At 47.2% G+C, this 14,334-nt stretch overlaps 1 protein-coding gene across 4 annotated transcripts in view; it reads left to right on the top strand.

The window, feature by feature from the left end:
* The window catches only part of LOC139574565 (cytoplasmic FMR1-interacting protein 2), a 46,756-nt gene that overhangs the window by 11,180 nt on the left and 21,242 nt on the right, over positions 1 to 14,334 (top strand). For 3 of the 4 annotated variants that reach the window (XM_071399273.1, XM_071399271.1, XM_071399274.1), the window contains exons 2-8: positions 5,273 to 5,422; positions 5,518 to 5,607; positions 6,406 to 6,483; positions 12,366 to 12,467; positions 12,669 to 12,850; positions 13,444 to 13,540; positions 14,081 to 14,209. In XM_071399273.1, coding sequence (XP_071255374.1) covers positions 5,306 to 5,422; positions 5,518 to 5,607; positions 6,406 to 6,483; positions 12,366 to 12,467; positions 12,669 to 12,850; positions 13,444 to 13,540; positions 14,081 to 14,209 — 795 coding nt within the window. In that variant the 5' untranslated portion in view covers positions 5,273 to 5,305. Of the gene's footprint in view, positions 1 to 5,238; positions 5,423 to 5,517; positions 5,608 to 6,405; positions 6,484 to 12,365; positions 12,468 to 12,668; positions 12,851 to 13,443; positions 13,541 to 14,080; positions 14,210 to 14,334 lie in introns of all 4 variants that reach the window. The other variant, XM_071399272.1, reaches the window with a different exon arrangement.

The raw sequence follows: 14,334 nt of genomic DNA, 5'->3' as shown, positions 1-14,334 counted from the left end.
CTTTGCGTAATTGAGATTTCCACATTATCTATCAATTAGGACTGACCTCAATTATTCGACTTGTGGTTAGGCTGTTGGTCGACTGAGATTTTTTTTAGTTGAGCAGTAACACATATACAGTACCAGTCAAAAGTTTGGACACACCTACTCATTCAAGGGTTTTTCTTTATTTTTACTATTTTCTACATTGTTGAATAATAGTGAAGATCATCATAGCCACTATCATGGCTAGTAGGAAGGTTCCTGACTTTTTCTGTGGCTAAATCAACTAGGCCTGTAATTTAACAATTTTATTCTTATTTACAGATGGCATACACGTTTGTTATTAAGGCACATGAAAGTTCACATGTTCCAGAAGACATTCCTGCCAAAAAAACGCATTTTGATAAAAATAAATGTTTACGTTCAAATGCCTCTCCTGTGAAGTAGTGACCGGCAACATACTCCTAGTTTCCTGAAACGAGTCACATGTATGGAAAAATACACGTTTAAATTTTCCTCCAATAATTTTTTTTTAGTCGAGGACAGACCTAATATCAATGCATCAGTTATACATAAATATGAGTTAGGAGTGTGTGTAGATCTCAAATTAGGATTGACCCAACTGTGGTTTGTGATTATGATTTGCCATTGTAGCCAATTCAGTTTCTGTAATTCTGTTACGGTGATTATTATTTTTTTTTTTTGTGGAACATTGATGGAATGTTTATCATCGCTGCAACTTCCCAACGGGCTCGGGAGAGGCGAAGGTAGAGTCATGCGTCCTACGAAACATGAGCCGTCTAACCACGCTCCTTAACACCTGCCAGCTTAACCCGGAAGCCAGCAGCACCAATGTGTCGGAGGATACACCGCTCAACTGGGGACCGGGGTCAGCCCTTAGGCACCCGGGCCAAACCCTCCCCTAACCCGGATGATGATGGGCCAATTGTGCACCGTCCTATGGGACTCCGGGAATGAACCCGGATCTGTAGTAATGCCTCTAGCACTGCGATGCAGTGCCTTAGACCGCTGCGCCACTCGGGAGGCCCTATGGAATATTTTTCTAACCCTCAGAAAACTGGACACATGAATGTTCTTGTAACGTCCCATGAAACGTATCTAGAACATTTAATATTGTATTTTCTGATAACATGGCAACCATGGTTTGGTGGAACGTTGATGTAATAGTCTCCCTCAAATTCTGAGAACATTGTAACCACGTTCTAGAGAAGTTCGGTGTGACACTAACTTTAACACCAAAACATGCCCAAAAAATTCTCAGAAGGTTTTTGCTAACATAGAACGTTCCCCTGACTAACAAAAAACGGGACACTCAAACATTAGGGGACCATTACGGGTAACATTACAAAAACGTTCTCTCTCCCTAGAATGTTAGCTGGGTTCTCCCCTCCTCACCCTCTCCCCTCCTCACCCTCTCCCCTCCTCACCCTCTCCCCTCCTCACCCTCTCCCCTCCTCACCCACTGCCCTCCTCACCCACTGCCCTCCTCACCCTCTCCCCTCCTCACCCACTGCCCTCCTCACCCTCTCCCCTCCTCACCCTCTCCCCTCCTCACCCACTGCCCTCCTCACCCACTGCCCTCCTCACCCACTGCCCTCCTCACCCTCTCCCCTCCTCACCCTCTCCCCTCCTCACCCTCTCCCCTCCTCACCCACTGCCCTCCTCACCCTCTCCCCTCCTCACCCACTGCCCTCCTCACCCTCTCCCCTCCTCACCCACTGCCCTCCTCACCCTCTCCCCTCCTCACCCTCTCCCCTCCTCACCCTCTCCCCTCCTCACCCACTGCCCTCCTCACCCACTGCCCTCCTCACCCTCTCCCCTCCTCACCCTCTCCCCTCCTCACCCTCTCCCCTCCTCACCCACTGCCCTCCTCACCCTCTCCCCTCCTCACCCTCTCCCCTCCTCACCCTCTCCCCTCCTCACCCACTCCCCTCCTCACCCACTGCCCTCCTCACCCTCTCCCCTCCTCACCCTCTCCCCTCCTCACCCTCTCCCCTCCTCACCCTCTCCCCTCCTCACCCTCTCCCCTCCTCACCCACTGCCCTCCTCACCCTCTCCCCTCCTCACCCACTGCCCTCCTCACCCACTGCCCTCCTCACCCACTGCCCTCCTCACCCTCTCCCCTCCTCACCCTCTCCCCTCCTCACCCACTGCCCTCCTCACCCACTGCCCTCCTCACCCACTGCCCTCCTCACCCTCTCCCCTCCTCACCCTCTCCCCTCCTCACCCACTGCCCTCCTCACCCTCTCCCCTCCCCTCCTCACCCTCTCCCCTCCTCACCCACTGCCCTCCTCACCCTCTCCCCTCCTCACCCTCTCCCCTCCTCACCCTCTCCCCTCCTCACCCTCTCCCCTCCTCACCCACTGCCCTCCTCACCCACTGCCCTCCTCACCCACTGCCCTCCTCACCCTCTCCCCTCCTCACCCTCTCCCCTCCTCACCCTCTCCCCTCCTCACCCTCTCCCCTCCTCACCCACTGCCCTCCTCACCCTCTCCCCTCCTCACCCTCTCCCCTCCTCACCCACTGCCCTCCTCACCCTCTCCCCTCCTCACCCTCTCCCCTCCTCACCCTCTCCCCTCCTCACCCTCTCCCCTCCTCACCCTCTCCCCTCCTCACCCTCTCCCCTCCTCACCCACTGCCCTCCTCACCCTCTCCCCTCCTCACCCACTGCCCTCCTCACCCACTGCCCTCCTCACCCTCTCCCCTCCTCACCCTCTCCCCTCCTCACCCACTGCCCTCCTCACCCTCTCCCCTCCTCACCCACTGCCCTCCTCACCCACTGCCCTCCTCACCCACTGCCCTCCTCACCCTCTCCCCTCCTCACCCACTGCCCTCCTCACCCACTGCCCTCCTCACCCTCTCCCCTCCTCACCCTCTCCCCTCCTCACCCTCTCCCCTCCTCACCCACTGCCCTCCTCACCCACTGCCCTCCTCACCCACTGCCCTCCTCACCCACTGCCCTCCTCACCCTCTCCCCTCCTCACCCACTGCCCTCCTCACCCTCTCCCCTCCTCACCCTCTCCCCTCCTCACCCACTGCCCTCCTCACCCTCTCCCCTCCTCACCCACTGCCCTCCTCACCCTCTCCCCTCCTCACCCTCTCCCCTCCTCACCCTCTCCCCTCCTCACCCACTGCCCTCCTCACCCTCTCCCCTCCTCACCCTCTCCCCTCCTCACCCTCTCCCCTCCTCACCCACTGCCCTCCTCACCCTCTCCCCTCCTCACCCTCTCCCCTCCTCACCCTCTCCCCTCCTCACCCTCTCCCCTCCTCACCCACTGCCCTCCTCACCCTCTCCCCTCCTCACCCTCTCCCCTCCTCACCCTCTCCCCTCCTCACCCACTGCCCTCCTCACCCTCTCCCCTCCTCACCCTCACCCTCTCCCCTCCTCACCCTCTCCCCTCCTCACCCACTGCCCTCCTCACCCTCTCCCCTCCTCACCCTCTCCCCTCCTCACCCACTGCCCTCCTCACCCTCTCCCCTCCTCACCCTCTCCCCTCCTCACCCACTCCCCTCCTCACCCTCTCCCCTCCTCACCCTCTCCCCTCCTCACCCTCTCCCCTCCTCACCCACTGCCCTCCTCACCCTCTCCCCTCCTCACCCTCTCCCCTCCTCACCCTCTCCCCTCCTCACCCTCTCCCCTCCTCACCCACTGCCCTCCTCACCCTCTCCCCTCCTCACCCTCTCCCCTCCTCACCGTCCTTTGTCGCCCTTACTGTTCCTTCTTCTGGCTGGAGGAAATTAAGCCGATTTTTATCAGGCGTGTCAATCCCTGTCTGTCAGATCAGACTTAAAAACACACTCCTGAGAGGCACATGATGTAGAGGCTAAGCCCCGGGCCAGACACACTGTGTCGTCCAAAATGGCACCCTATTTCCTATATAGTGCACTATGTAGGGAATAGGGTGGCATTTGGGACATAGACACACTGTTCCTGCTCAGACCCAGACCAGACTGGCTGTAAGGGTCTATGGTCTTCTTGACAATCCGGTATACAAGGCTTCTGTGTGCAAGAGAGCAATAGTGTAGTCGATTGATTGATGTGCCTTTCAGCAGTGCTGTTTGGTAAGCTATAGTTGTGCCTTTCAGCAGTGCTGTTTGGTAAGCTATAGGTGTGCCTTTCGGCAGTGCTGTTTGGTAAGCTATAGGTGTGCCTTTCGGCAGTGCTGTTTGGTAAGCTATAGGTGTGCCTTTCGGCAGTGCTGTTTGGTAAGCTATAGGTGTGCCTTTCGGCAGTGCTGTTTGGTAAGCTATAGGTGTGCCTTTCGGCAGTGCTGTTTGGTAAGCTATAGGTGTGCCTTTCGGCAGTGCTGTTTGGTAAGCTATAGGTGTGCCTTTCGGCAGTGCTGTTTGGTAAGCTATAGGTGTGCCTTTCGGCAGTGCTGTTTGGTAAGCTATAGGTGTGCCTTTCGGCAGTGCTGTTTGGTAAGCTATAGTTGTGCCTTTCGGCAGTGCTGTTTGGTAAGCTATAGTTGTGCCTTTCAGCAGTGCTGTTTGGTAAGCAATAGGTGTGCCTTTCAGCAGTGCTGTTTGGTAAGCTATAGGTGTGCCTTTCAGCACCATTTTTGTCAATCTTCAATCAAGTGTTAATGACCTACCTGTCTGCATGTGAATTAGCCTACTCAGCAGTTTGGTTTCAGTGCAGAGCAGACAGAACATGATACCATCATGTATACCAGTGTGCTATGCAACATTCAGCAGTATCATGTCTGAACGACAATTAAACACAGGCGATTTACTGCTCTCTCTCTCTCTCTCTCTCTCTCTCTCTCTCTCTCTCTCTCTCTCTCTCTCTCTCTGTCTCTGTCTCTCTCTCTCTCTCAAGAATGACAGCGTTGTCTAGCATTACAACATGTCTTGTTCTCACTATTGTCTTTTCATGGTGTCACAAAGGCTGTTTGTCTGATGACATTTATCTGCCAGTTGTAAAAGGGAAACATGCCGTGCCCACACTTCCCCCACACTGTGTTGAGAGACAGGGAAGCACACAGACAGACGTACAGGTTATAGACATACAAGTGCACAGACAGACAGACAGACAGACAGATGTACAGGTTACAGGTGCACAGACAGACAGATATGTGCTGTAGCAAGTGGTTCCTAAATAGGAAATGAGAGTGAATACCAGCCAATGTATGACAGTTCTCCTGGTGGAAGGAATCTATACTGGTTTATAGATTGGGATTTGTCCTCTTTAAAAATATATATATATTATAATTTTTTACTGAGAGTTTGTAGTTTTCTTCTCTCTCTGTCTCTTTCTCTCTGTCAGACTGGCCGGTTGTGTGAGTGACCTCTTGTAGCCATGACGACCCACGTGACCCTGGAGGATGCTCTGTCTAATGTGGATCTGTTGGAAGAGCTGCCCCTCCCTGACCAGCAGCCCTGCATCGAACCTCCACCTTCATCCATCATGTACCAGGTACACACACACACACACACACACACACACTTCTGAGTTTTCTAATTAATTGCAAGAGTACTAAACTCTCTCTCTCTCTTTCTTGTTCTCTCTAGGCTAACTTCGACACAAACTTTGAGGACAGGAATGCGTTTGTGACGGGGATAGCTCGCTATATAGAGCAGGCTACTGTCCACTCTAGCATGGTGAGGAAGCAAGCGGGAGGGATTGGTTTGGAATGGGGCCGAGGGAGCGGTTTGGAGTTGGGCCTCTGTGCTTTGTGGACACAGGGATACTTTAGTTTTTCAATGGGAACAGTTAGGGAATGGTTCTCAGATCCTTTTCATCATTATTCTCAACTCTTGGCTAATACACACACATTCACACATTCACACACACACTCACACTCACACTCACACTCACACTCACACTCACACTCACACACATTCACACACCCACCACAAAAGAGCCTTGTGTTTGGGTGTTTTATTGTCGTTTCTGCACTGAGGGTTTGGCCTTGTTAGCGGTTTCTGTTGACACACACACACACACACACACACACACACACACACACACACACACACACACACACACACACTGAGGGATGAATCAGGCAGTCACTAGGCTAGACCTCTTCCTGAATGTAATGAATAGGGAGTGTGATTTGACTGACAGAAGAGGAAACTGTCTCTTAAATACACTTTTAAATCAGGAAGTTCCATTCAGATAAATTATCTATTTTTCCAACAGAGACCTCAGGTTCCTCATTTGTCTAGAGAAGTGTATTCCACACTAGAGAATATTCACCCTAGTGAATGCACGTGTGAGGAGATATTACACAGAAAGCATTTTATAACACACTATTTTAATAACAATTTTATGTTTGAAACATACTTGTGAAGATTAATCAAGATAATATGCATACATTTTGGTGCATCCATCATAGGATGGTCTGTGTTGTGTGTCTAATGCGTATAACCCCTTTGTCTGTTCTCTCTTGCCAGAATGAGATGCTGGAGGAGGGCCATGAGTACGCTGTCATGCTCTACACCTGGAGAAGCTGCTCAAGAGCTATACCACAGGTAACTCTCTCTCTCTCACTGTCTCTCTCTCCTCACTTTCACACAATCACAAGATAGTGAAAGCATAAACAAAGAAAAGGTACTCTGCAATAGGCTTGGGCGGTATCCCAAAGACAATGCTAACTAAATGCTAACGAGCGCATTGCGAAGGTTTTATACAGTCTCTGACATAAACTATTTGCAGGACAGACATCCCAGCTCATAAAAGTATACTAGTAACTAAAAAATGCTACTCACAGTTTGCTGAACGCACAAAACAAATATAAGACAGACAGCAAGGCCCTTGATCCAGAAGGGGATTCTCTGCTGTTGCCAAGCGATGCTTGATTTTGGAAGAAGCTAACCACGTAGCTAGATAGCTACTAAATGCACAACTACAGAGCATTTAGCACATGTTAGGGTGTTAACTTAATAGTTATAAGATATCTAGCTGGCAGACATTTAGTTGTGAATTCCATACTATAGCTAGATTACCCATGGTGTGTGCTGCACAACATTGAGTGACTCAAAAAGCTCTGGTCTCTCGTCGTTGTGTGCTTGTAAACAAACACCACGTGACTGGGGACTACCGGTAAGTTTCGTAATGAAAAATGATGTGACAGGTGAAATGAAGAACGCAACATATTGCACAAGTTGACTGCAGGTATTTACATAAAAAGTACTTACAAATATTCAAATGTATTAACAAACTAAAAATGTATTGAAAAACCTTCCCGTGGCTATTTCCAAATACTCCGGTATATGGTATACCGCCCAAGCCTACTCTGCAATGAGAAGGGTAGACGGGTGCTCTTTCAATAACCCTTGACTTTATCACACGTTCCTCATCTGTTTTGTTCTCACTTCAACAGTTAAACCCTAAACATGCAAATTAGTCTATTTTTACCACGTCACTCACCACTCTACAACCACAGTCTACTTTACAGGTAACTGCCAAAATAAAGGAAACACTTGAGTAAATGAGGGATACAAAGTATATTGAAAGCAGGTGCTTCCACACAGATGTGGTTCCTGAGTTAATAAAGCAATTAACATCCCATCATGCTTAGGGTCATGTATAAAAATGCTGGGCATGTCATTATTTTGACCATTATTTTGGCCATTATTTTGGCTACCATAACTATGGGGCGTTGGGCCACCACGAGCCAGAACAGTGGGGGATAGGATGACAATTCCCCCATCCACAGGGCAGGAGTGGTCACTGAATGATTTGATGAGCATGAAAATTATGTAAACCATACGCCATGGCCATCTCAGTCACCAGATCTCAACCCAACTTAACACTTATGGGAGATTCTGGAGCCACGCCTGAGTCAGCGTTTTCCACCACCATCAACAAAACACCAAATGATGGAATGTCTGGTGGAAGAATGGTGTCACATCCCTCCAGTAGAGTTCCAGACACTTGTAGAATCTACGTCAAGGTTGAAACTGTTCTGGCTCGTGGTGGCCCAACGCCCTATTAAGTCACTTCATGTTGGTGTTACCTTTATTTAGGCAGTTACCTGTATATCAGCCAGAAAGGGAACCAAGCTGTTAATAGCATTATAATGTATTAGAGCTGAATTTGTAGCCTCAGGGATACATCATGTGTTTGCTTCCCAAATAGTGCACTACTCTTGACCAGGGACCATAGAGGCCATTTGGGACACACAGGGTCCATTTGGCTATCTCAGTCACCAGTTAGGGGTAGAGCTGGGCAATATGGACAAAACTCCATATCGTGATAAATTGCCTGAATTGATGCAATAACAATAAATGGAACGATAACTTACTCATTCAAGGGTTTTTCTTATTTTTTTTACTATTTTCTACATTGTAGAATAATATTGAAGACATCAAAACTATGAAATAACACATATGGAATTATGTAAACTAAAAAAGTGTTAAACAAATCTAAATATATTTGAGATTCTTCAAAGTAGCCACCCTTTAACTTGATGACAGCTTTGCACACTCTTGGCATTCTCTCAACCAGCTTCATGAGGTAGTCACCTGGAATGCATTTAAATTAACAGGTGTGCCTTGTTAAAAGTTAATTTGTGGAATTTCTTTCCTTCTTAATGTGTTTGAGCCATTCAATTGTGTTGTGACAAGGTAGGGGTGGTATACAGAACATAGCCCTATTTGGTAAAAGACCAAGTCCATTTTATGGCAAGACCAGATCAAATAGGCAAAGAGAAACATCAGTCCATCATTACTTTAAGACATGAAGGTCAGTCAATCCAGAACATTTCAAGAACTTTGAAAGTTTCTTCAAGTGCATGAAACGGGCTTTCATGAGGCTCGCCACAGGAAAGGAAGACCCAGAGTTACCTCTGCTGCAGAGGATAAGGTCATTAGAGTTACCAGCCTCAGAAATTGCAGCCCAAATAAATGCTTCACAGAGTTCAAGTAACACACATCTCAACATCAACTGTTCAGAATAGAATTGCTGCAAAGAAACCACTACTAAAGGTCACCAATAAGAAGAGACTTGCTTGGGCCAAGAAACACAAGCAATAGAAAGTATTCAGGCCCCTTGACTTTTGTCACATTTTGTTAAGTTACAGCTTTGTTTTTTCCCTCATCAATCTACACACAATACCTCATAATTACAAAGCAAAAGCAGGTTTTCAGAAATGTTTGCTAATTTATAAAAATTTAAAAAAACGGAAATTACATTTACATAAGTATTCAGGCTCTTTACTCAGTACTCTTTTGAAGCACCTTTGGCAGCGATTACAGCCTTGAGTCTTCTTGGGTATGACGCTGCAACTTGGCACACCTGGATTTGGGGAGTTTCTCCCATTCTTCTCTGCAGATCTTCTCAAGCTCTGTCAGGTTTGATGGGGAGCGTTGCTGCACAGCTATTTTCAGGTCTCTCGAGATGTTCGATGGGGTTCAAGTCCAGGCTCTGGCTGGGCCAATCAAGGACATTCAGAAACTTGTCCCGAAGCCACTCCTGCGTTGTCTTTGCTGTTTGCTAACGGTTGTTGTCCTGTTGGAAGGTGATCCTTTGCCCCAGTCTGAGGTCCTGAGCGCTCTGGAGCTGGTTTTCATCAAGTATCTCGCTATACTTTCTCCGTTCATCTTTCCCTTGATATTGACTAGTCTCCCAGTTTCTGCTGCAGAAAAACATCCCCACAGCATGATGCTGCCACCACCTTGCTTTACCGTAGAGATGGTGCCATGATTCCTCCAGGCGTGACGATTGGCATTCAGGCCAAAGAGTTCAATCTTGGTTTCATCAGACCAGAGAATCTTGTTTCTCATGGTCTCAGTCTTTAGGTGCCTTTTCGTAGACTTCAAGCGGGTTGTCATCTGCCTTTTACGGAGGAGTGGCTTCCGTCTGGCCACTCTACCATATAGGCCTGATTGGTGGCGTGCTACAGAGATGGTTGTCCTTCTGGAAGGTTCTCCCATCTCCCCAGAGGACCTCTAGAGCTCTGTCAGAGTGACCATCAGTTCTTGGTCGCCTCCCTGACCAAGGCCCTTCTCCCCTGATTTCTCAGTTTGGCCGGGCGGCCAGCTCTAGGAAGAGTCTTGGTGGTTCCAAACATCTTCCATTTAAGAATGGTGGAGCCACTGTGTTCCTGGGGACCTTCAATGCTTTAGAAATGTGTTGGTACCCTTCCCCAGATCTGTGCCTCAACACAATCCTGTCTCTGAGCTCTACGGACAGTTCCTTCAAACTTATGGCTTGGTTTTTGCTCTGACATTCACTGTCAACTGTGGGACCTTATGTAGACAGGTGTGTGCCTTTCCAAATCATCTCCAATCAATTGAATTTACCACAGGTGGACTCCAATCAAGTTGTACAAACATCTCAAGGATGATTATGGGAAACAGGATGCACCTGAGCTCTATTTCGAGCCTCATAGCAAAGAGTCTGAATACTTATGTAAATAAGGTATATATTTTTTTATATTTTTAATACATTATTTAAACAAATAAATCGAAACCTGTTTTCACGTTGTCATTATGTGGTATTGTGTGTAGATATAATATATATTTTTTAAATCCATTTTAGAATAAGGCTGCAATGTAACAAAATGTGGAAAACGTCAAGGAGTCTGTATACTTTCTGAAGGCAATGTACATACAGTCGTGGCCAAAAGTTTTGAGAATGACAGAAATATTAATTTCCACAATGTTTGCTGCTTCAGTGTCCTTAGATATTTTTTATCAGATGTTACTATGGTATACTGAAGTAGAATTACAAGCATTTCATAAGTGTCAAAGGCTTTCATTGACAATTACATGAAGTTGATGCAAAGAGTCAATGCAGAGTGTTGACCCTTCTTTTTCAAGACCTCTGCAATCCGCCCTGGCATGCTGTCAATAAACTTTTGGGCCACATCCTGACTGATGGCAGCCCATCTCTTGCATAATCAATGCTTGGAGTTTGTCAGAATTTGTGGGTTTTTGTTTGTCCACCCGCCTCTTGAGGATTGACCACAAGTTCTCAATGGGATTAAGGTCTGGGGAGTTTCCTGGCCATGGACCCAAAATATCGATGTTTTGTTCCCGAGCAACTTAGTTATCACTTTTGCCTTATGGCAAGGTGCTCCATCATGCTGGAAAATGCATTGTTCGTCACCAAACTGTTCCTGGATGGTTGGGAGAAGTTGCTCTCGGAGGATGTGTTGGTACCATTCTTTATTCATTGCTGTGTTCTTAGGCAAAATTGTGAGTGAGCCCACTCCCTTGGCTGAGATGCAACCCCACACATGACTGGTCTCAGGATGCTTTACTGTTGGCATGACACAGGACTGATGGTAGCGCTCACCTTGTCTTCTCCGGACAAGCTTTTTTACGGATGCCCCAAACAATCGGAAAGGGGATTCATCAGAGAAAATAACTTTACCCCAGTCCTCAGCAGTCCAATCCCTGTACCTTTTGCAGAATATCAGTCTGTCCCTGATGTTTTTACTCAAGTGGCTTCTTGAGAAGTGGCTTCTTGAGAAGTGGCTTCTTTGCTGCCCTTCTTGACACCAGGCCATCCTCCAAAAGTCTTTGCCTCACTGTGCATGCAGATGCACTCACACCTGCCTGTTGCCATTCCTGAACAAGCTCTGTACTGATGGTGCCCCGATCCCGCAGCTGAATCAACTTTTGGAGACGGTCCTAGCGCTTGCTGGACTTTCTTGGGCGCCCTTCACAACAATTGAACCGCTCTCCTTGAAGTTCTTGATGATCCAATAAATGGTTGATTTAGGCGCAATCTTACTGGCAGCAATATCCTTGCCTGTGAAGCCCTTTTTGTGCAAAGCAATGATGACGGCACATGTTTCCTTGCAGGTAACCATGGTTGACAGAGGAAGAACAATGATTGCAAGCACCACCCTCCTTTTGAAGCTTCCAGTCTGTTATTCGAACTCAATTAGCATGACAGAGTGATCTCCAGCCTTGTCCTTGTCAACACTCATACCTGTGTTAACGAGAGAATTACTGACATGATGTCAGCTGGTCCTTTTGTGGCAGGGCTGAAATGCAGTGGAAATGTTTTTTGGGGGATTCAGTTCATTTGCATGTCAAAGAGGGACTTTGCAGTTAATTGCAATTCATCTGATCACTCTTCATAACATTCTGGAGTATATGCAAATTGCCATCATACAAACTGAGGCAGCAGACTTTGAAAATTAATATTTGTGTCATTCTCAAAACTTTTGGCCATGACTGTATAACACAATCATGGGAAACACAAATACAACATCACAAATGACCCAGAAAAACAGTTACATTTCATTTCACATTTCTCTATTATATGCTGCTTATCGTAATGAACGATAAGAAAAATGTCTGATAAGTGATCGTTGTGGTGATAATTTTCGGTTTATCATCCCAGTGCTCGTTAGGGAGATCTGAGTGAGCAGGCTGTGTTCCCCTCTGTTCTCCAGGTTAAGTGTAACGAGCAGCCCAACAGGGTAGAGATCTATGAGAAGACTGTGGAGGTGCTGGAACCAGAGGTCACCAAGCTCATGAAGTTCATGTACTTCCAGGTGAGAGACCAGTGATGGATTCATTAATAAAATGAATGAACAACCCATTAAATGTATCATATTTGAATTAGAACTGTCAGTCAATCATATCATTTCCCCTTGATTGAAGTAATGAATGAATGAACAAATAAATGAGTCTTAAATATATCTGAGAACCTCTTCTCTCTTTATCGTCTCCTTTTCCCCTGTCCTCCCCTGCAGCGTAAGGCTATCGAGCGTTTCTGCGGGGAGGTGAAGCGTCTTTGCCACGCTGAGCGGAGGAAAGACTTTGTCTCTGAAGCCTACCTCCTCACCCTGGGCAAGTTCATCAACATGTTCGCTGTGCTCGACGAACTCAAGAACATGAAGTGCAGCGTCAAGAACGACCACTCTGCCTATAAAAGGTACGGAGGGAAGACAGACACAATATGGAGGGTGCATCTCAATAGTCTGCAGTGGCTTCCTCTCCCTATCACCTCTCCTATACCTGCACTGATCCTGAAAACACAGGATAGGGGAAGTGTAGTAGAGGCTAAGGGGAATTTGCTTTCACCTGTCTAGTTCCTTCACATTAGCTCAAATGAAGGAAAGTGACGGAGTGACAGGGCCAATTTACCCCACTATTGAGATGCACCCAATTAACTCATGTTAAACAGTGTTGTGAGGTGCTGCTACAGAATTAGATCTGTGGCATTATTTTTGTATTCAGGGCGGCTCAGTAAAACAGAAGCTGTGAGGTGCTGCTACAGAATTAGATCTGTGGTATTATTTGTGTCTTCAGGGCGGCTCAGTAAAACAGAAGCTGTGAGGTGCTGCTACAGAATTAGATCTGTGGTATTATTTGTGTCTTCAGGGCGGCTCAGTAAAACAGAAGCTGTGAGATGCTGCTACAGAATTAGATCTGTGGTATTATTTGTGTCTTCAGGGCGGCTCAGTAAAACAGAAGCTGTGAGATGCTGCTACAGAATTAGATCTGTGGTATTATTTGTGTCTTCAGGGCAGCTCAGTTCCTGAGGAAGATGGCCGACCCTCAGTCCATCCAGGAGTCACAGAACCTCTCCATGTTCCTAGCCAATCACAACAGAATCACTCAGGTGTGTGTGTGTGTGGTGCAGTAGCAGTACTAGTGTGTATATTTCTCTGTAGTGTCTGCAGCAGCAGTAATAGTGTGTATATTTCTCTGTAGTGTCTGCAGCAGCAGTAATAGTGTGTATATTTCTCTGTAGTGTCTGCAGCAGCAGTAATAGTGTGTATATTTCTCTGTAGTGTCTGCAGCAGCAGTAATAGTGTGTATATTTCTCTGTAGTTTCTGCAGCAGCAGTAATAGTGTGTATACTTCTCTCTGTAGTGTCTGCAGCAGCAGTAATAGTGTGTATATTTCTCTCTGTAGTGTCTGCAGAAGCAGTAATAGTGTGTATATTTCTCTGTAGTGTCTGCAGCAGCAGTAATAGTGTGTATATTTCTCTGTAGTGTCTGCAGCAGCAGTAATAGTGTGTATATTTCTCTGTAGTTTCTGCAGCAGCAGTAATAGTGTGTATACTTCTCTCTGTAGTGTCTGCAGCAGCAGTAATAGTGTGTATATTTCTCTCTGTAGTGTCTGCAGAAGCAGTAATAGTGTGTATATTTCTCTGTAGTGTCTGCAGCAGCAGCTGGAGGTGATTCCTGGCTATGAGGAGTTGTTAGCAGACATTGTCAACATCAGTGTTGATTACTATGAGAACAAGATGTACTTGACGCCCAGCGAGAAACACATGCTGCTCAAGGTAAGAGCCTCATCTAGCTCTCTGTCTTACCTGCCTTTCTCTAGATACCTGTCTCTGTCTGGATCTTAACTACCTGCCTTTCTCTAAATACCGGTCTCTCTGGATCTTAACTACCTGCCTTTCTA

Source organism: Salvelinus alpinus, chromosome 4 (genome assembly GCF_045679555.1).
Source record: "Salvelinus alpinus chromosome 4, SLU_Salpinus.1, whole genome shotgun sequence".
Taxonomy (NCBI): Eukaryota; Metazoa; Chordata; class Actinopteri; order Salmoniformes; family Salmonidae; genus Salvelinus; species Salvelinus alpinus.
This window is presented reverse-complemented; position numbering and strand designations above follow the sequence as displayed.